Genomic DNA, 20,241 nt, shown 5'->3' with positions numbered 1-20,241 from the left:
CTAGGACTTCACGGCAGCCTCCTCACTGCGCCCACCCTCCAGCCGCCAAGGGCAGTGGACGTAGCGCAGCACCCCGCTGACGGGGCCACGCTTGGCGGGATCTAGAGCCAGCAGGCTCCGCAGCATCCCGGCAGCCTCGGCTGTCAGGCGCTTCCAGTGCCGGGGCACGTCCTTTTCTAGGCCTGTCTCCTGCCACTGCATGAAGTCCTCAAAGAAAGGGTCCTCTGGCAGGCTCTGCTCCCAGGGGAAGTAGCCGGTCAGCAGGCAGAAAAGCAGCACCCCAAAGGCCCAGGCATCCATACTGGCATCGATGGGCACCCCCTGGGCATCAGCAGTGTTGCTCAGCTCGGGGGCAGTGTAGGGGATTACCCCGGCCACCAGCTTGAGCTTGGTACCCTTGGGCCTCGTGAGGCCGAAGTCAGTGAGTTTGACGAGCCGGCAGTCGGGATCAAAAAGCAGCACGTTCTCGGGCTTGATGTCACGGTACACCAGCCCCCGGCTGTGGATGAACTCCAGCGCGCTCACGAGCTGCTTGGCACACTGCTTTGCGGCGGGCTCAGGGATCCCATCCTGTGCAGGGAGAGAGACAGGCGGGATGGCACACACAGAGCACCTCAGCAGCCCTGCCCCATGGACTCTCACCTCAGTGCTCTGTGCTGGGAAAGACCTTCGCATTCCTTGCCTTGCAAGCCCCAGGCTGCTTCAGTGCTGCAGACCCAGACAGATCCACAGCCCATTGCCTTTATCTCCCTCCCTCTGACCCAGCCAGCCTTCAGAGGGGCCAAATGCTACAGCCCAGTCCCCGTGGCCTTGTAGCAACACTCACGCGGGGTTTGATGATAGAGATGAGGTCTTTGTGCAGCGCTGGTTCATAGAGGAAGCCATAGTACTGGCTGGACTCAATGGCAATTCCGAACATGCCGACGATGGCAGGGTGGGTGGCAAGGGACAGTGCTACACAATACTCATACAGGAAGGTGTGCAGCTTGGTACTGGCTTTGGGTAGCAGCTTGAGAGCCATAGGAGTCCCTGGGGATGGGAAGAGTGAGTTTGACTCCTCTGAAAGTCACACCAAAGCAAGACAGAGCAGCCACAGATCCAGGCAGTCACAGCTGCAGGGAGGTCTCTAGTCCAAAGTTTGTGTGGGTATACCCTGTGGACACCAGGTCTGGGAACAGGCACTGCTGCTGGTGTGAGTTTTGAGCCCTGGGCATGCACCGGAGCCCTGGGCAGAGTAAAGACATTCAGGATACTTGGGCCTATCAGTCTGAGCTGGGACTACTGGGGAAGAGCAGTGTCAGGGCACTCAAATGGCCAAGCCAGGACCTTCATTCACACCCTCTGTCCATGGGCCTTAGGGCACCACTTCAGTTCAGGCCTGGGGCTCTGTGACTGAGTCCTGTAGTGAGATTACTGTTTCCATCTATATCACATGCGTGTTGGTGTGTAGCTCTGAACTCTCTTGATCCTGACTTGTGGGTTAACTTCCCAGCTTGACCTTGGACCTGTCTTATCACTATGATCTTGCCAGATATTCTGTGCTGCCCCCTGTCATCACCTGGTCCCTGGCTGATGTAATGGGATGGTTCCTGGCTGGGGAGGTCCCCATCCTGCTGGTCTCCCTGGGGATCCTCCCTGCCATGCCTGGTGTCTGGCCCCAGTGTGCCACCAGCCCAGCCCATGCCCCATGCCCTGGTGAGTGGAGAGGACACAAGGCACAGTAGTTCACAGGGCACAGTCAGTTCCTTACCTCTCTGCCTGTGGGTCACTAGCATCACATGGCCATACTTGCCCCTGCCCAGCTCCCGAACAACCTCATAGTGCTCAGCCACCTCGGCGCGCACCAGGCTCTGAGCGGTGATCTCCAGGAGCTCCTCTAGCTTGGTTGGTGCTGCTCTCTCTGGCACTGCTGCAGTCAGAGCTGAGCTCTCGGCCATCGCTGAGTGCTGCAGAAACACCACAGCCAGGATCAGGAACATCACAGCACACACAGAGAAAGCCAGATCAAACATGCAACACAAACCATGACATGGCAAGGCATATTTCTGCCACTTGGAGCCTGAGCACTCTTGCTGCTGTGCTAAAATTGAATTTGCACTTTTATACAGCACATCTCTGGGCAAAGCCTCTCATCATAGAAAAGGTCTCTTATTGAAGGGAACCTCCTCCAGCCCCCTAATCCTTTTGCCTAATATTAGACAACAAGAAAAACATTGGCAGAGTCCAAGATTTTCAAGTGTGACCCAGTCACCCCCCTTGCTCTCCTTAGCCTACTGCAGCAAGACCTCATCTCTCTACACAGAATTCCACCTCTACTGCTTATTGAGAAAGTCCTTTAGGTAGCAGACGAGACAGACCTGTCCCTTAGGCACAGGCATGTGACAAAAGGCAGAGTGTCCCGAGGAAGCCAAAGGGAACTCAGTACCTCACATGCCTGATGACATTTCTGACCAAAAGTCACGCATCTGTGCAGCCAAGTAACTTATACAGGAAGTAACCTAGGACATCAATGGCATTTTGAGCTACAGCCAGCTGCTTCAGACCTATTTCAGAGAAGTGATTTTTCACTTTTCCCAGCCAGCCACAAGGCAGCATTTTAAGGCCTCTGTGGCAGCACTCTCTCCCTGTCTACCTCCCTGTGCTCTGAACAAGGCACTTTGGCCCTGGGAGCTCTTCCTGGCCTTGGAGCAAGGTCACAGAACCAGAGTCACAGGATGGTAAATGCCAGAAGGTACTTCTGGAGATCTCTTACTGCAACGTCCTGCTCAGAGGAGGGTTAACTAGAGCAGATTGTCCTGTGCCCAGCCCCATTTTAAATCCAAGGATAGAGACTCCACAGCTGCTGTGGGTAACCTGTTTCAGTGTTCAATCACCTTTGTGGTAAAAAATATTTTAACTTATGCTTAAATAGAAATTCTGTTTCTGCCTCTAGTTCTGTCACTCAGTATCATCTGATACTGTGATACACGTGGCTGTGTGTTTTTGCAGGTATTCATATGCATCGATCAGATGATCCCCTCCAGCCTTCTCTTCATGAGGCTGCTGAAGTCCCAGCTCTGTTAGCCTCTCCTCCTATGAGAGATACTCCCATATCTTAACTGTCTTCACAGTCTGGATTTGTTCCAGTACGTCCACATCTCTCTTCTGCAAAGGAACCCCACTGCTGCTAAATCCAGTCATTCTTCAAAATAAAGAAATTTGGAAAAAAATAATTATTTAAACCTGGGAAATCTACAACAAGGCTGGGTTTCTACAGGAGCCTGGGACTATTTGTGGGAAAGTTCTTCTTCCCTTCCTTCTCTTCTAGACTGCATTCCTAAATCTTGTTCAATTCAGAAGTGCCAAGTAATTGGCCCTACTTTTCTGCAAGAGTAGAGCGACAAAGTGAATGAGCCAGCTTGGAAGAACAGATCATCCAGAGGATATGGGTAGAGTTTCTTGAGGGCCTGTGACCTGCGGGTCACAAGGTTCCTTATGAAGGAACCCCCAGCTGCAGTCACTCCAGAACAGTTTGCAGACTTTGGCCCTTGCTGCCCTTGGAGTCATTAACTACAAGAGAAAGTCCGTACTTGAGAAAATAGCTGACGTTGTCAGGTCTTTCTTTCAGATGCCACTGTGATTAGCTAAGAAGGTGAGGATCAAATTTGGGTCACTGCTGAGTAGAGTGTGCCTGGGTGCTCTGCACCTGCTTGTGATACCTTCTAAAGTATTATTTTTCCTTTGCAGATTGACAAGCATTGAAGAAGAGTTCACCAGAGCCCTGGCCAGGATGTATTCACCATTTGGCTGTGCTGTACTGAAGGCAGCAGGCAGAGTCCTACTGAAACCTGTTCTTTCCTCCACTATCCTTTCCATGCTTCATCCCTGCTAGAGCTATTGTTTCCAGGCTGCTGACTGTAATTCCTCAAAAGAATCTCTAATTACAGCAGCAAAAAAGCTCACATTCTTTACTCCATCACGAGATAATTCTGAACCACCTGAGAAGCTGAGGGGGATCTAACCTATGGAGATACAATGTCTTAGTCCAGGTAATGTTATTCTGGTTCTTCAACCAAAATGATTAATATATTTAGTGCAGAAAAACACTTCATACATGTCAAAAGCCAAAGACAGTGTGATTTCTGTATAACAAAGATAGTGCTATGATAACAGAATCACAGAGGTATTTAGGTTGGAAGGGACCTCTTGAGATCATCTAATCCAAGTCCCCTGCTCAAGATGCAGCAACTGAAACAAGTTGTCTAGGAAGGTGTTCCGCCAGGTCTTCAATATCTCCATAGATGGAGACTCCCATCAATGATCACTGTTTAGAAGAATCTGGCTCCCTTTTCTTCATTACCCCCATCAGATATTTATATACACCAATAAGATCCCCTCTGAGCCTTCTCTTTTTCAAGCTGAAGAGTTTCAGCTGTTTCAGCCTCTTCTCATATCAAAGATACTCTATTAAAAATGGCCTTGAGCATATGGCATGTGGGGTCCACTTTCTTGTCTGACCTTCTACAGGGCCTTAACACAAACCAAATAACAAATAGCATCTGGGGCATCTCTTTCAAAAAGTCATTCAGGCTTGATCCAAAGACAGTTGGTCAGTTCTAAATGCTGGTGTGAACATTCTTGCTGTTAGGTTTTAGTATGATAACGTAATCTGAATTTACCTAACCTGCTGCTGAAGTTTCTCAGATAGAGAAAACAGGTTTCTAATACTTGTTAAATTTCTCCAGACTCTTGCAGGGTTTATATGCCCTGTGGTCAAAGGTATGACCACAGGCTATGAGAACATATTTTCAATTAATTAGGTTGTGTAAAACTATCAGACTGAAGCTCAGGCGATGCATTTAACTGATGCTTTACTTAGGCTTTGCAAAGCATCTGTCACACTGTCCTTCTGTAGTGCCTGCATCAGTTAGTTAAAAAACAGACGTGATGCTGCCACAAAATGTGGTCACATTTTGAATTGACAATAAGCATCTCTATGCTCTCTGATCAAGACACCTCTCAGTCTTCTTATTGGTTCAGTGCCTTCAAATAATTTTCTGTCTAATTGTCAGACCAAGCTCTCAGATTGTCCAGCCTGCTTCCCCAGCTCTCAGATCTGTGTCATGGCTCTTTTCTAAAGCCTCATCATTTTTTCTCCTCCCATCCCCCACATTAAAACCCCAATTGTCTTGGAGGGAATGCCTCCTGTTACACATCCAGCTAGGATTCCCCCCTGCCTCATGCTGTGGCCTCAAGATCTCTTTTTGCAGGAATGACACACAGGCTGCATTACCTTATACATCCATTATGAGTCCAGAGTTTTTCCAGATTACTGGGGAATGTTGGGGAAGAAATTAACTTCCTCTTCATGTCTCTTTATTAGTGCTGCCTAACTGGTTTCTACATGAATATTTTTGCACCGTGTTTAGAAAAGCACATTTTTCTCAAATGTATTCAGTGTACCAAGTAATTCAGATCACTTCACCCAGTTGTTATCGCACTTCTGCTTAGGGGCTGTGTAAGGACCCCACCTGCAGGCACTTCCCACCAATCTCTAAATTGTTGGTTTGAAGCAGTTCTCATCCTGGTATGGGTTCACACAGCACCTGCCAGAAATGTCCCATTCACTGGTCATTTCCTGAAAGTTATCTGTACAACTTCATCCTCGCGTTGGTCTAAACCAAGAAGACACACATTTTTAATTAATTATTTAAAAGCCCAGTATATAGTGGAAAATACCATATTTTATTGTTGCTCTCACCCTACACAATTAATTTTTTTCAATCCTAACTCTGTTATAATACTTTTACCTTTGTCAATGATCTAGAAGAAAACACTGAAATCATCCAGAAAATATTTGCAAATGGCACAAAAAGGGTTTGGGTCGACTGTGTTGCTTGGTAAAACTAGTGCATGCACATACACAGATACAAAAGCATTTCAAATGACGAAAGAAGTCAGGATTTTAGTCTGGCATTGGATGGGTGATGGAAAAAAAAAAAAGTCATATTAATCAGACACATCTAGGTTCTTCATGCTGCTTAATGGGCACTATGTAAATCCAGAAATATAGATTTGGTATAGCCTCACTACCTTTGCAGGCCTTTAGACATTGGATGATACAGAATTGCAGTAGAAACAATCTACAGTGATATAGATACATGTGTTAATGTTATAGATACAAGTCTAAGAGCATAACAGATCAAGGGTTACTGATGTTACAGGTTCCACATTTGCATTCACTCTGCTAAAGAGAATGTCTGAAAAGATTCAGATGCAGGAAATATTGGCAGTGAGAGGCAAACTAACATTCTCCAGATGCTAAATTAAGAAAGTAAACTTCACTGTAAACAAAACAAAACAAACAAGAAAAAAAAAATTAGAGACAGCTGTTCAGTTTCACGTAGGCTGAGATGATTGTAACAAAAGAAGATATCTGTTCTGAGGCGATGTGCCTCTTACAGTGAACTCCAGTTTCTGCAGAGGTTCCTACATACAGATGCAATGAGACAGTCTGAAATTTAATCTCCAAAAATCAGCTGAGTTAGGGAAGCTGTATTTCTGAAGAGCTGGCCACCTGTTAACAGCTTCTGCACTACAATTGAGAATATCATATACTAGTGGAATTTGTATTTTTAACAATAAATTTATTTTGCCATTTGCTCTGCTTTGTATTCTTCTTTATCTACCTTTTATGATGTTTCTTGAAGTATTAAAAATATATTGATATGAATAAAGCCTGGGTAAATTTCCTGAACTCTTCTGGAGGCTGATAGATCAACAGAACCAGTTACTGGATGTTTTCCATCTTTTTAATGATATCGATGAGCCCACAGTTCAGCAAGCTACCTCTGGTGTCCCCAGTTTGACAGAAAAAGGACAAGGGAAAGTCATGACAGTGGCAAGAGGGCTGAAACTTACAGGGAAAACTTCCAGGGCTGCTATCTTTATTGCTTATCAAACAGAGTGTGAAGAAGTTACTCTGCAATCTGTATACACCTTTCTGAGTACTAGAATTTCACTAAAAAGAGCTCTCCCAGTTAGGTAAAAGCATTATAATAAAACCAATAGATGAAGCTGAAGTGAGGCCATTTCAGACCTCCGCTGTAGTGCAAATTCTGTGAAGAAGGATATTTGCCCCTAAAAATCTCATCAAACATTATGGAAGAATATCCTTCCATCTTCATAACTTTTGGTTCAAGAACGGCATCTTTTTTTTTTTTTTTTTCCCCTAAAAGGTCCACTGTGGTGCAAACCATGTTTAATACAACAAGGGATAAGAATAGATTATCGCAACGTTTGCTTGTGGCCTAATTGCTGGTAGATTTATGAGCTTCTTTCTAAAACTGGTCAGCAGGCTAGTGCTTAATGTCGCTGCAGAGAACGGCATGACTGTGCCGGTAGCAGAACTCCTTAGTGCTGGTGTGGGCAGAGACACCCAGCAGTCTCCCCGGAGAGCCCCGTAAGGCTCTCCGCAGCACGCAGCACACCACAGCCTCCGCACAGCAGCCTCCTCGGACAGAAACCGGCAGCAACCTCACTGGGACCAAGCCACATCACACCTTTCTCCCAGCCAGCCCGCCAGGACCGTAGCACCATCCCACCGACCACAAGTGGACACAAAGCGACCTTCCAGGGCAAAGCCACCAACGAGCTCTCCATCAGCCCTCTTGGGGAAAGTGGGTGCGCTCCGCATTGTGCCGGCACACCGCGCTCGAGTCTCCAAAACCAGTTTGAGAGAGGTGGGTGCGCTTTTACATGCCTGTCCAGTGTCTTTCATCCTGCCACTGCTGTAACTTCCCTTCCCACTCTCCCTTCCGCCTGTACTAAGCCTCTCACCTTCTCCAGCAGCGCAGGACAGCCAGCCAGCCGCGACTGCCTCGCTCCCCTCGCCGCAGCCGCCGGGCTCAGCCTGCGCCAGCAGCCGGAGGGGGCTGCCAGGAGCTACGGGGCTAAGCGTGACGCTCCGCCCCGTCCCCATGGCTCTGGGCCTGGGGGCACACTGCCTCCCTGCTGAAGGTGACCTCCGGGAGGGAAAAGAGCGAGAAAGGGGGGAGGAAAGGACTATCCTTCTACCCTCTTAATGGAGGGGGATGTGTTTCAGGGGTCGGGGTGGGGTTGTTTCTGCTCTAGCCATAGCATTATAAACCCCCAGGAACCCACTGGCAGACCCACCTTGTTCAGCCCTTTGCTCCAGCTCGGGCTCTCATTACAGCTGAAGGAGCAAAGCAGCTCCCTGGGCTGGTACAAGGTCCTTGCTCCAGGGCTGTGCCAAGCAGGAGTCCGTTCCTGATGGCAGGGATCAGAACGACCATGGGCTGCCAGTGCTTGTCCTTGGCTACCAAAGGTGCCTGTACCAGTGGGCATCAGAGACCAGGCACAAACCATGGCTAGCTCAAGAACCCCTCTTGGAGCCCAGTGGGTCAGGGTCCTCACACACACCGGTACTGCAGAGCATGGTGGTGAAGCTGAGCTTATTAATGATAACTGTGATGACTTGTGAACATTTTACCTATTCTCAGTACCTGCCCCCAGAGCATACTCCTGTGCCAAGGTCTTCCTTCTTCCACTTGAGCATGGAGATGAAAACAGCTCCTGGATACATGGACACCGTGCAGGCCCTGAATCTTGGCTCTTAAGCACTGATATTTTTTTTTTTTTTTTCCCAAGGAAGTAGACCAGTTTGTGTATCTGAAGCAGCAGCGCATGCAGCTGTGACATGGGTGTGCCACAGCACTGGCCTCCCTGTTCCCTAGAGCCAGAGCCATGATGGGCACTTGTAGTGATGAGCCTTGGCATTCCCTGAGGTCAGAAAACTGGAAGGAAGGCTGGGAGAGGTGAAAGACAGTCTAAGAGGAGAGAGAAGAGCAGCTCCCATAAACATAAATACTCTGGGTCTCCAGCACAGGACTGAAGCTTCTCATCTGATCTCGGAAGGGAGAATAATGATGCCAAGGACTTGTCACTAAGGGCTCTGCCCTCACAGAGAGGCAACAAGGTGAGATGTACTGGACTGCTGGCCCAGGCCTGTGAAGAGACAATCTGCTACCACTCAGAGGTGGTGCAAATCAGAGGGCAAGAGGAGTAGCCCAGTCAGGCTCCCAGTTGTCCCTGTGCTTCTGGATAAGAGGTAGGGAGTGAGATTGTTTTGCTGATGACCTAAAGGTCTTTTGCCATTCAAGCCTGTGCCTTCACACACATTCTGAAAAGTGTGATTGGGAATAGCCTTCAATGTGCAAAGTCCCTACAGGAAGGAACATTACAGCTAGGGGTGATGTGAGTGTACCAAAGAAACCTATCCAATATCGAAGAACTCAGCACTGGGATAAATGGTATAGTGTAACCACTGCTCTCCAGGAACAGGGACTCTGTATAATCTAGTCTTCTGGTGGAAAGTGTGAGACTGTTGCCTCTACTTGAGAGACAAGTCAGAACTGAAAAATGTCCCTGGGGACTTGCTATAATTTACAGTAATAATGCAGTTACTGGGAAAGCAGCCCAGGTTCCCTGACTCCTCTACTCCCTCTCTCCTTCTCTCCAATCACTATCTTAAACATGCTTCCAGATATAGGAACAAAATACAGCAGTCTTCCTTATTTTCCAGTTTATTTTTTGAGAGACAGAATCCCTATTTTATCCATTCCTATTGAGATGGGCACCTGCTGAGGGGTTTGGTTTAGAGAAGAGACCTCTTCCACAGCCTTACCTGGAGTGCACCGACAAGTAGCAATTTCCCTGATCTGCCATTCATCTGCAGGGCTTGTCCTGCATTCCTCATTAACAGGGAATATGTCACGTACTGTGTATCACATGTATGTTTGAGAATCCCTGACCTCCACTCCCTGAGCACTGGGCACAGGACAGCTGTTGGAGGCCCTAGAGCTGCTGCACTACTAATGAAGTCCACACTAGTGCATTTCAGGACCTCCGTAATTTAACACCTACACCTCTCTCACCCACACTGCACACATTTTGTCCAGCTGGCAAACAAGATGTTGGTCAAAGTCAACACTGACAGAATATGGAAACATGATGTAACCAAAACTGCCTTAGTGTCTTGGAAAGTTTGGTCCCAGGCTGTGGAGGAGGTAGAGCTAGGAAGGATGGGGGGTTGTGGAGAAGGTGTTTTTTGAGGTCTTATTTTACTTCTCATGATCCTGCTCTGATTTTGTTAGCAATAAACTCAATATCTCTCATTCAAGCATGTTTTGCCTGTGACAGTATTGGTGAGCGATCTCTCCTGGTCCATATTTCAACCCATGAACCCTTCATTATATTTTCCCCTGTCCAGCAATGAAGAGGGAGTGATAGAGGAGTTTTGGTGGGTGTCTGACACCCAGCCAGAGTCAACCCATTCAACCCATTACAGTGACACACATAAGCATTGGGGATGGCCTATGATATGTAACAAATACTATATGAAAATACGTCCTTTTCCTCCTCTGAATTATGGCTGGTTTAGCATGATGAATATCCTGTCTCCTGCATGTCTGGCTCAGAATAGGCAGTACACAGAAAAATAACAGAGCATGAAAATTTCCAGGAGCCAGTGACACAAAATCATAGCAGTGGCAAGTGCATGAAGAACAGCTGGACTGAAGTAACTACAGTAAAGGGACATAATCAAGAAGGGTTCTCCTTTTCATCCTTCTTTCTCTTCCCTTATTGCTCATCCTCAGCATACACAGAGCAGGCTGTTTCACTCACATCAGAACAGCAGCAGTTCTTCAAGTACAGGCGTACACAGCTCTAAAGGATGAGGTCTGATCTCCTAATAGAGAGTGCTCTATAGTCAGATGATGCCAGATTTATGGTTGCAAAGGAATACTGCCCCTCCAAAGAGAAATCCACCATCTTCCAGCAAGTACCCAAAGAACCATGGAGGGAACTAGCTCTCCCAGCACACTTTCAGCAGGATGCTCAGTTTCTCAAGTGTTGGCTTTAGTGTGAACCATTTTTCACAATGTTCCTGGCTAAAGACTGATGATTTCCACAGCAGCTGGGTGAGGTCTGAACTCCTGTTTCAGGGTGACCCAGCCCCACACAGCTCTTTAGTTCCCATTCTATATTATCAGAGGCTCCAAAAGCATCTAGGGGGAAGAAGATTTGATGCCATTTGAACCCAACAGAGCAATCTTTGAAGGTGTGGAGGCTTATCAGCAGGGGTATGTGTGAGAGAAAGTTGCTGAAATATGAATATCAGGCTCCTTTACCTAATGGGACTAAAATGACACTGCTCTTTTAATATTGTAGTCTATGACAATGTTCTGTTTGTCTCTATATTTTTAAGCTGACCACAAGCATTTACTCAGAACATCTGTGAGAGCAGCTTTTCAGAGTAGTCACGACCCCTTCATTTCCAGCACTAAATTTTGCTTAGCTTTTTCAGATCCGGTTCTGTGCCTGACACTGGGAAACCACTCTTTGACTTTCCCCATTTCCCTTCTGCTTCTTCTGTTAATAATTCTGTGAGCTGCCAACACTTTCCTCCCCCCTAGCCTCAGCAGACCGGCAGGCAAGCCAATCTGCAGGGTACTACAAGGTGTGGGCTGCCTCCCAGGAGAGCTGGGGCCCTGAGCTCTCCTTGGCACAGGCAGGGTGCTCAGAGGAGTCCACCAGCTGCACAGACCATTTGTGCTCTGAGGTCATTCAGTGCTATCCCATCACTGAGGAATCTGCTGGCCGCCTTCCTGACAATGCCCTACAATGTCCCACCTCACTTCCCAGCTAACACAGCAGTCACACTGAGCCCGGGGCCTGGTCCCCAGAAGTGCTTCCCAGCTATGTTCCCCATCTTTGTCAAAACCCCTCACACCTGAAATCTCTGGTTATCCACTGAACACCACACCTGCATCAAAGCATTCTGCTTGGTCCCACTTCAACCTACTGCCTTCACATTGCTGTTAGGTGCATTGGGTGCAGAATGATTGCAAGAGGCAGTGCTAATCTAATGGAATCCATGAGCGCTGATCCCAGTGCCTCAGAGCAATGCTCAGAGCAATGTCCCCAGCATGGGGACAGGGAGCCACAATACCTGTATTTTTAACCTTTTCCATCTCTCCCAGCCTGTTCTTCAGGGCTTAAAGCAATATAAAATATCCTGTAACCATGGTGTAGATCTGCCTTCTCCCTGAAACTTAATGGCTTATTTGTCACCACAGGTACAGGTAGGGACTGTTCAGTGAGACTCAGCTTGCAGCTCCCACCCTAGCCTTTTAAGGTAGTGCCACTCCAGGAGCTGAGTTGGCTGGGGCTCCAGATGGCTTAATGACAGATCCTGGGAAGAGAAGAGTAGTGAGATCTTGCAGGAAGAAAGGATAGACTTGCATAAGAAGAGTGGACTTGGGTGGTGGGGCATGTAAAACAACATATTTTACTGGGAAAGTTTTCTTCTGTCAGGGCAGAGAGATGGGACAACTGCTCCTAAGCATTTGGGATCCAGGAGGCAAGGGAGAAAAGGCTGGCAGGACAAGGTCTCTCCAGCCAAGTCTTGTCCCAGTTTCCTACAAGGAGAGAGCAGGCAGGCCCAGGGATCGACTTGGGTTCAACTGAGAGTCCAGATCATCAGGTGAGCTTGTGGTGGCAAAGCAGGTCCAAGGTCCAGGTGAGAAGTTGGTTTGTAGGTCAGTATCATTCCTGGTAGTGGCAGTCAGTGCCAGTCACAATCCAGTGATTGCCAGGCAGGTATGAGGCCAAGCCAGGAAGTCTGTTCAATTGCCAGGATCAGATGAACAGTGCATATGGCCATGCATGGCTGGGAAAGATAGACCACATTACAGCTCAGGCAGGGACTAAAAGCCCAGGGCTGAGGTGAAATGGGTTTCTTGGTCACATGGGAAGATGTTGCTGTGGAAGATCCAGGAGAGGCTGGTTAGGGCCATCAAAACTTACCAATACCCATGAAGCAAGGCAAAACGATGGTTCCTGCCTACCTCTCAATTCTTTGGCAGCTTCTTGCCTGCCTGTAGCAATGGTCTGGAAGGCAAAGGCTCCCATTCCCTGAGGAAGGCTGACCCCTTCTGTGCTAACCCTACCTCATTTCTACAGCTTCATCTGCACAGAGAAGGCCAGCACTCTGCAAAACATCTTCCACCAGTCAGCTCCTAGGGACCACTGCTGCTGCAACACTATTCCCAGTGTTGCTATCTGTCTAATGTCAAGGCATTGCACTTGTCTCCTCTGGGGCTGTCCAAAAAATTGCAAGGAAGGGAGGCAGGGAGTTCAGTCACTCCCCTAGGTCATCCATGAAGCTGCTGAATAAAACTACTTCTATATGGGCTATGCTTGGAGGAAAAACTCGCTGCTCTCTTAGGTTTCTATGGAGGGGAAGTGAAGGGGAGGGCCTGATCTCTTCTTCCTTAGTTCCAGTGACAGGACAGTTCAAAGCTGTGCCAGGGTAGGTTCAAACTGGGCATGAAGAAGAATTTCTTTACCAAGAGGGTGGTAAACCACTGGAACAGGTTCCTAGAGAGGTGGCCACTGCCACCAAGCCTGTCAGCGTTTAAGAGGTATTTGGACAATGCCCATAATAACATGCTTTAACTTTGACCTTTAAGTGGTCAGGCAGTTGGACTGGATAATCCTTCTCTTCTCTCTTCTCTTCTCTTCTCTTCTCTTCTCTTCTCTTCTCTTCTCTTCTCTTCTCTTCTCTTCTCTTCTCTTCTCTTCTCTTCTCTTCTCTTCTCTTCTCTTCTCTTCTCTTCTCTTCTCTTCTCTTCTCTTCTCTTCTCTCCAAGAAAGGTGCCATGTTCCCTTTTTACTTCTTGTCCTTTATTCAGCTTTCATTCCACAAAAGGACCTTTCCTCCAACCCTTTAGTAACTTCCTGTGCTTATTGAGACCCTCACAGAAACCATCATGGCAATGATGTGGGATTTCCCTTTACACTGTCTTTCTCACGAGACTATCACCAAGACCATTCTTCAGTCTTAACTTTTATAACAGTCACCTGTCTCTTACTATGGATGGAAGTCATACTCACCAATGATTTTTAATAGTGAATGGGTTACACCAGCAGTCCATCAGCGCTCAGGCACAGAGATACTAATGACAGACAGGTTATGCAGCTTGGCCAGCAGTTCGCAGTTTCACATTTGAATTCCTTCAGGACTTTCAGGCAAATGTCATGCAGTCCAAGTGACTTATTAACATTCAAAGTATCTGTCTGGTCTTACTTCCAACTAAGTTGTTCCCTCTCACCAATCTACTACAAATCAGGAGTGAAATTGTTCCTACCAAACATTGCACTCTGCTGCTGGAAGGTAGAAGCAACTGTATCACTGTCTGTATGTAGCTGCATTTTTGACTTCCAGACAGACGTAAAAGAAAGCTTTAAAAAATTGTTTATCCCAAGCCTCAAATCCTTGGGATACATCTTGACAAATACACATCTTGAGCTAAACAAATCTTTGTCACTTTCCCAGGACCATGGCTGCTGGTGTGTCTCTTACTACATCTGCAAGGTTACTGGGGGGAAGAGGTAAGAAATCAAGACTGGTTTGAAAAAATATAACAGCGAAAACTGCCTGAAAACTACCCAAATGGCACTAGGGAGTGATATTAAACTAAAGAAAAGTGCATTAATTGAACAGATTCATTTAGCCACTTTGAAATTCAGTTCCACAGAAGTGACCTGTTACATTCAAGACCTTCAAGACTTAATTTTTCTGTACCAGGGACCTTCTAGAGTCTGAGCTTCAGCTTCCCTTGCCACTGTGGTCCAGTGATCGATCTCTGCTGTGAGTTAACACTAAGTGAATACCTAGGTATATGAATAGCTGAGGACCTGGGACAACCAGGCAGACGTACAGACGTACAGGTGATGCCTTGTCAAGGCTGACCTAGAACAGAGGCTAGATGGAGTGAAAGAATAAAGTAGGTATTTATTAGAAGGCCTCAATGGATACACCTTGGGCAGCACAAGAGCCCAGCCAGGGCTGCACCCAAGATTAACCCAAAATGGTCACAAAATGGATGACCAGTCATGGGGTCTCACACTTTTATGTTCTGCTCCATTAGCATATTGGAGTTAATTGTCTAATTATAGCTTTACATTATGAAGTCACATCCTTCTTTTTTTTCTCTCTTCGGTCCACATTGTTTATGCTCTCGGGCCTGAAATTTGGATCAGTTGTCCTTGTTCCCCAGCTAGAAAAGGAATTGTTTTGTCTAGCTACTTACTCTGTGAAGAGAGCTCACCAACATTTAATATGAAGCTCAGAACTACACACTAAAGCAGTACAGAATCTGAAAAATATAAAAGCTAAAACCTAAGGCATCACAGGCAGAATCTAAAGGGGCAAAAAAAAATTCCTTAACCTGGATGGACACACATGGCAGCAGCAGGTATTTCAAGTTCAACATCCCTGCAACCACAATTCTTCTCCACAGAAACTAGAGGTAGGACAGCTGTGGCTGACTTGAGGATGACTGTGACCTCTGCTAGCTTGAGCTTGCTTTCTTACTATCCTACCTTGTAGGAACTGTAGGATCTGTCAGTTGCTGTGGGCTCTGAAGATTTTTCAGGTTGCATAGCCCATCCAGGGAACTGCCTTCTGAGAGATGATCTGTGGACATGACACAAGCTAGGTTACCCAGCTGTGCTTCGTTCCTAGCGGAGTTCAGATACAGTTTAAGTCTTCCAAAGAGAGAGCTTAAGTCTTCCAAAGAGATTTCATCAGCCTCGCTGATCACACAGAAACAGGTTTCTCTCAAGGGAGGCTGAGAGCCTTTCATCACTAGAGCACTAGAGAGAGCCCCTGGTGTAGGGATGTTAGCAGGGATTGTTCCAGAGATGGAAGGAGCCCCAACAAAAAACCAAAAGGGCTTTTGACCCTGAGTCATACCTTGTCCATCAATCCATAGTAATTCCACCAACTACAACACAATTGCTTCAACTTGCAGCGTATTTTGGCTCAAATTGTACTTATATTCCAAAGGAGATAAAATTATGTGTAGTATGAAGAGAAGCTAGACCTAGCATAGCAAAAAAACCCCAACCCATAAAAACAAAATCAAACAAAACCAACCAACCAAAAAAACCCCACAAACAATGCAAATGACTAAGACCTGGAATTCACTGCTAATTTCTTAAAGGACCTTATTACCTGGACAATTCTAAAGACATGTTTTCAGAAACTGGGGGTTCTGGGGTTGGGGGGAGAGCAGGGAGGGGAGCAGGAGGGCAGTGTCCTCAGACTTTCTAAAACCACAGATGTCAGTAATTCCTGGAGGAACCCAGGTACCTAGAGTGACTGTGTATCATTGCCTGACCATCTAGCTTCCTGAGATGCTGCTGCTCTCCACCACTGTGCACCACTCAGTACCAGCTCACTTCTACTGTAAGCACAGCTACCTGATAGCACAGCTGAGCCAGCAGAGATCACAGGCTTGTACTACAGGACACTTGTCTTCCCACATGGGCACATCTATATACATTTATTTAAGGCATCAGTCATCTGATGAAGACATCAGTCTTCTGATGAAGATGAAATTCAAAGTGATTTTCTGCACAGCCCCTGATTTAGATTTGTGACCATGGCCAACTGTCAGTGACAAATCAGGACAAGAAGTAGTTAATTTGCTCCATTAGGAAAGACATAGATCAAAGCCTCCTCTATTACAACAACATAAATTCCTTAAAAGCAATCTCTTGGTGTTCCTGCACTATACTCTGCTGTTTCTTCAGAGGTCTGGGGTATTTGTGATGACCTGGCTGTTCCATGAGAGTGCTGCCTGTGTAACGTTGCCCAGTGGCTCTCCACTACAGCTTGGAAAGATGAACACTCACCAGCTAATGAGTTATTTTATTTCAGTGATCTCATGTTTAAAGCATCATTTCCTTAGTCTTAGGCTCTCCCACAGGGTTAGTAAATTCCACATTCAAAGAAGATTTTAATTCCTTGGTGAGTGACAAGCTGGAATGGCAATTTGAGCCCTAATCCCTCTTTTGAGTGGTGAATGAAGCATCTTGCCATTAGTACATCAGACAGATGCTATCAGAGATATCATGGGAATAGCAAACACCATCAGTCTGAGCCAGCTGGAAAGCAATAAGGCTTGGAATAGTACCCTTTCCACCCCATCAGCCTGCAAGGAACTGCCAAGCCCTCCCCACCTCCCTCTTACTGGTATAGCATATAGAGACATCTTTCTTTTCCTTTCTTTTCCAGCTTTTTCCTGACTTCAGACTCACCATTCCCCAATTTACATGGGTGAAAGAAATAATTAACTGTTCCTCTTTATTAATTCCTGATTTACCTCTTGCTTTGAATTGTTTACCTTGACTTTCTATCAAAACATCCTGACATGTTTCTCTTCAGCCCCCTTTGTATGTACCACTAGGCATCAGTCCAGCAGAAGAAGTACATTTGGAGAGGCAATGAAACTAGGACAGCAAGGGAAAGGGGTGGGTGAGAAAAATCCCACGTGGCAATTTTTCCCCAAAAAGCTTTTGTCTTACTGAGGAGTAACTTCCATCATCTCACCGATTTTGCTGACTGCTTCCTGGCATTATCTTGGGTTGAGCAATTCCTGGGAATTTAACTTTGAACTTTGGCATCAGATCTACAAATCACCCAGCAACAGCCATGAAGCAACAGAAGGCACCTGTCTCCTAAAGTCTCATTGGTCACAGTGTGATGGAGAAAGGCTTAGTGACAGCAAGAAGTGTTTATCTCCTCAAATCTCTTGGGCACCCAGCAATAGATATATCCCCTGCTTTGCCTCTCCAGTGCTGACTCACTGCCTCTCCTTTGAAGCAGATCTCCCTTTATCTCTCTCCACAGGGAGGCTCTACCTCCACTTAGTACTGCTGAATTTTTGCTCCTCTTTAATGGAGACATCTCTGCTAAAATTATATAGTGTTCAGTCAGGGCTGATTCCTGGGTCTTTAAGTCAGGAAATTGGAGCAGAGGCATGGGACAACTGTGACTTTCAGGAGACACCATCACTGCCAGTGCTTTTCCCCACCTGAGCACCCCACATCTGTATTTCCTGCCTAACCTCTCTCTTTTGCTTTTGTATTTTCTTTTCTATACCACCTTTTATTTGCCTATTTTCCATCTGGCTGTCCTCACAAAGACTTATTCAACAGATTCTTAGTAAAGAAAACCAGCACAGGTAGGATGAACATGGACTAATGATCTTCAAATGTCAGTCTCAGGTCTTCTCTTGTTCACAGTGTCACTTCTGCTTCGTGCTGAAGTTCTGGAACACTCTGCTTTTGCCACGACTCTGATTTTCAACAGCCAACACGACTCTCTGCTCTCTTCAGTGCCTACCTCCCACACTTTTCCTTTTCACAGCCAACTATGTGCTTCCTCCTCTGCACCACCAGGTAACTCTCCACTTTTTGTCTGTTTCAGCTTGATCAGACTCCTCCTGCTTCCTTCTTGCCAGGCCTACTGGAAAGATCCTAAAACTCTTCTTGTTCTGTGGTCACTGCTGCTCTGCAAAGAGTCACTTAGGTAGCTGCAGTCACTTAGATAGCCATAGGTAGCTGCTCACAGATATTTAATCTGCAAAAAGTGACAATAGGATGAGAGTGAGATGTTATGCAGACAGATAGTTAGGCCTGGGCCTCAGCAGTGTTTTGCAGAGGCAAAAAAGACAGAACTGAATGACCTCTAGTCCTGCTGCCAGTCAATGCAGTACAAGCCTGTGGATATTCTCAGTTCAGTCAGAGAGAAAAGGAGAGAGATTTCTACCAGGCTAAGCCTGGGAAAAAGTCTGAGAGGAATGTAAACAATTATTATCTCTCTTTCTGTTCATATTGCTTATAGATATGTTCTCCACCGTGTGCTATTCATAGTGCACCAATGGTGTGAAATATTTTTACTTTAAGAAATAAAATTGGTCCTCATAATATTCTCTATAAAAAATGATATGCTTTCAAATAAATCATCATTCTTTACCTTCTGAACTTAGAGGCATTTCCATTCCCATCCCTACCTCAACAGCGACACAAGCCTAGTCCCACTTTGCTATGAATAATGATTTCAACCTGATATGATCTGCTAAGTTTGTTTAAGCAAAGCACCCATCTGATGAGGCTTTAGCCTGTGCAGCTTTAGCCCAGCTCAGGCTGTGAGCAGAATGAGTTCATGGTTTTTTGCAACATGGTTTTTGCCTGCCTTGAGACAGCCAGGCACAACAGTGCTACCCCCTGCCTTGGTGTTACATAGATAGCAAAGGGGCATCAGCAAAGGGTGAGCTGGAAAGGAGCAGCAACAAACAGCGTTGCTGCAGGACATTGTTACTCCCATTTTTCCAGCTTAGAGGGATTTTAATGATGTGATTTCACAGTTATATCAGCAAAGAAAGTTCCAGCATTTTATTTATTTAGTTTTTCTAACACTATTTGTTATACACCACTATAAAGAAAGAACATTTCTTCTGGTTATCACATCTGAAAACACAGGTATGATATACAACCTGTACACATCAGGAACACCCCTGAGCAGGAGGCCACCTCTACTTTACCTTGCCTGTGGAGCCAGAAGTTGGTTTCATCTTTAGTAGATAACACACATGAGTGAATCTGTCCCTTTAATTTTCACCCAGGGTATATCTGTGTCTGAGAAAGAAAAATTCTGAGTGATTTTGGAGCTAAACCAGCTGGGTGAGGAAAACAGGGAAAGGCAGGGAAATATTTACATTCCCAAAACTGTCCTAATTTTTTACTTTTCTGAAAGACAGACATTATTTATCCTTGCCACAAGCTCTCAGTCTATTCAAGCCATATAACAGGATCAACTTATCTTGCACTGCTAACCTACCCTGAGCTGCTACCCTACTGCTGTTCTACTGACAGGGAGAGCTTTCACAGCTCACTGCTCTCCAAAGCAGCATCACAAAGCACTGCAAACTACAGCTCTTGCAAATATATACAACAACATGCAAGCTTATCCCTTTCCTCTGCATCTCTTTCTTCTTGCAAACACCCTGCCTAAAAATTACCTTCTGCTTTTTGTTCAAAGGAGTCAGAGGAAAAAGAAAGGTTTTTTCTTTACTGAAGGACATAGGTTTTTTACTTTGGCTTAGCCACCCATTTAAAATTTCTTAGCAATTTTCTTAACTTTCTAAGGATTCTGGGAAAATAAAAATAACTTTAAAGAAATCGTCAACAATCTATAAGCTCAACACCTGGAAGTTAAACTGAAGAACAGTTTATTAGTGCAGTTGGAATAACTTGCAATCCCCCTAACAAATAACATTAGCATAGCTTTGCTGAAGTTCTGGGCAAACTACCAGCCCAGATGTG

At 46.0% G+C, this 20,241-nt stretch overlaps 1 protein-coding gene across 1 annotated transcript; it reads right to left on the bottom strand.

Moving 5' to 3' along the window:
* Positions 1–7,960, bottom strand: LOC128806496 (serine/threonine-protein kinase SBK2-like). Its single transcript, XM_053976142.1, is given in 5 exon segments — positions 1–570; positions 827–1,029; positions 1,751–1,965; positions 7,820–7,911; positions 7,913–7,960. Coding segments are annotated over 5 exon segments (1,128 nt in total).
* Between the last annotated feature and the right edge of the window lie 12,281 nt (positions 7,961–20,241).

The sequence above is a fragment of the Vidua macroura genome, chromosome 1 (genome assembly GCF_024509145.1).
Source record: "Vidua macroura isolate BioBank_ID:100142 chromosome 1, ASM2450914v1, whole genome shotgun sequence".
NCBI classification, from domain to species: domain Eukaryota; kingdom Metazoa; phylum Chordata; class Aves; order Passeriformes; family Viduidae; genus Vidua; species Vidua macroura.
This window is presented reverse-complemented; position numbering and strand designations above follow the sequence as displayed.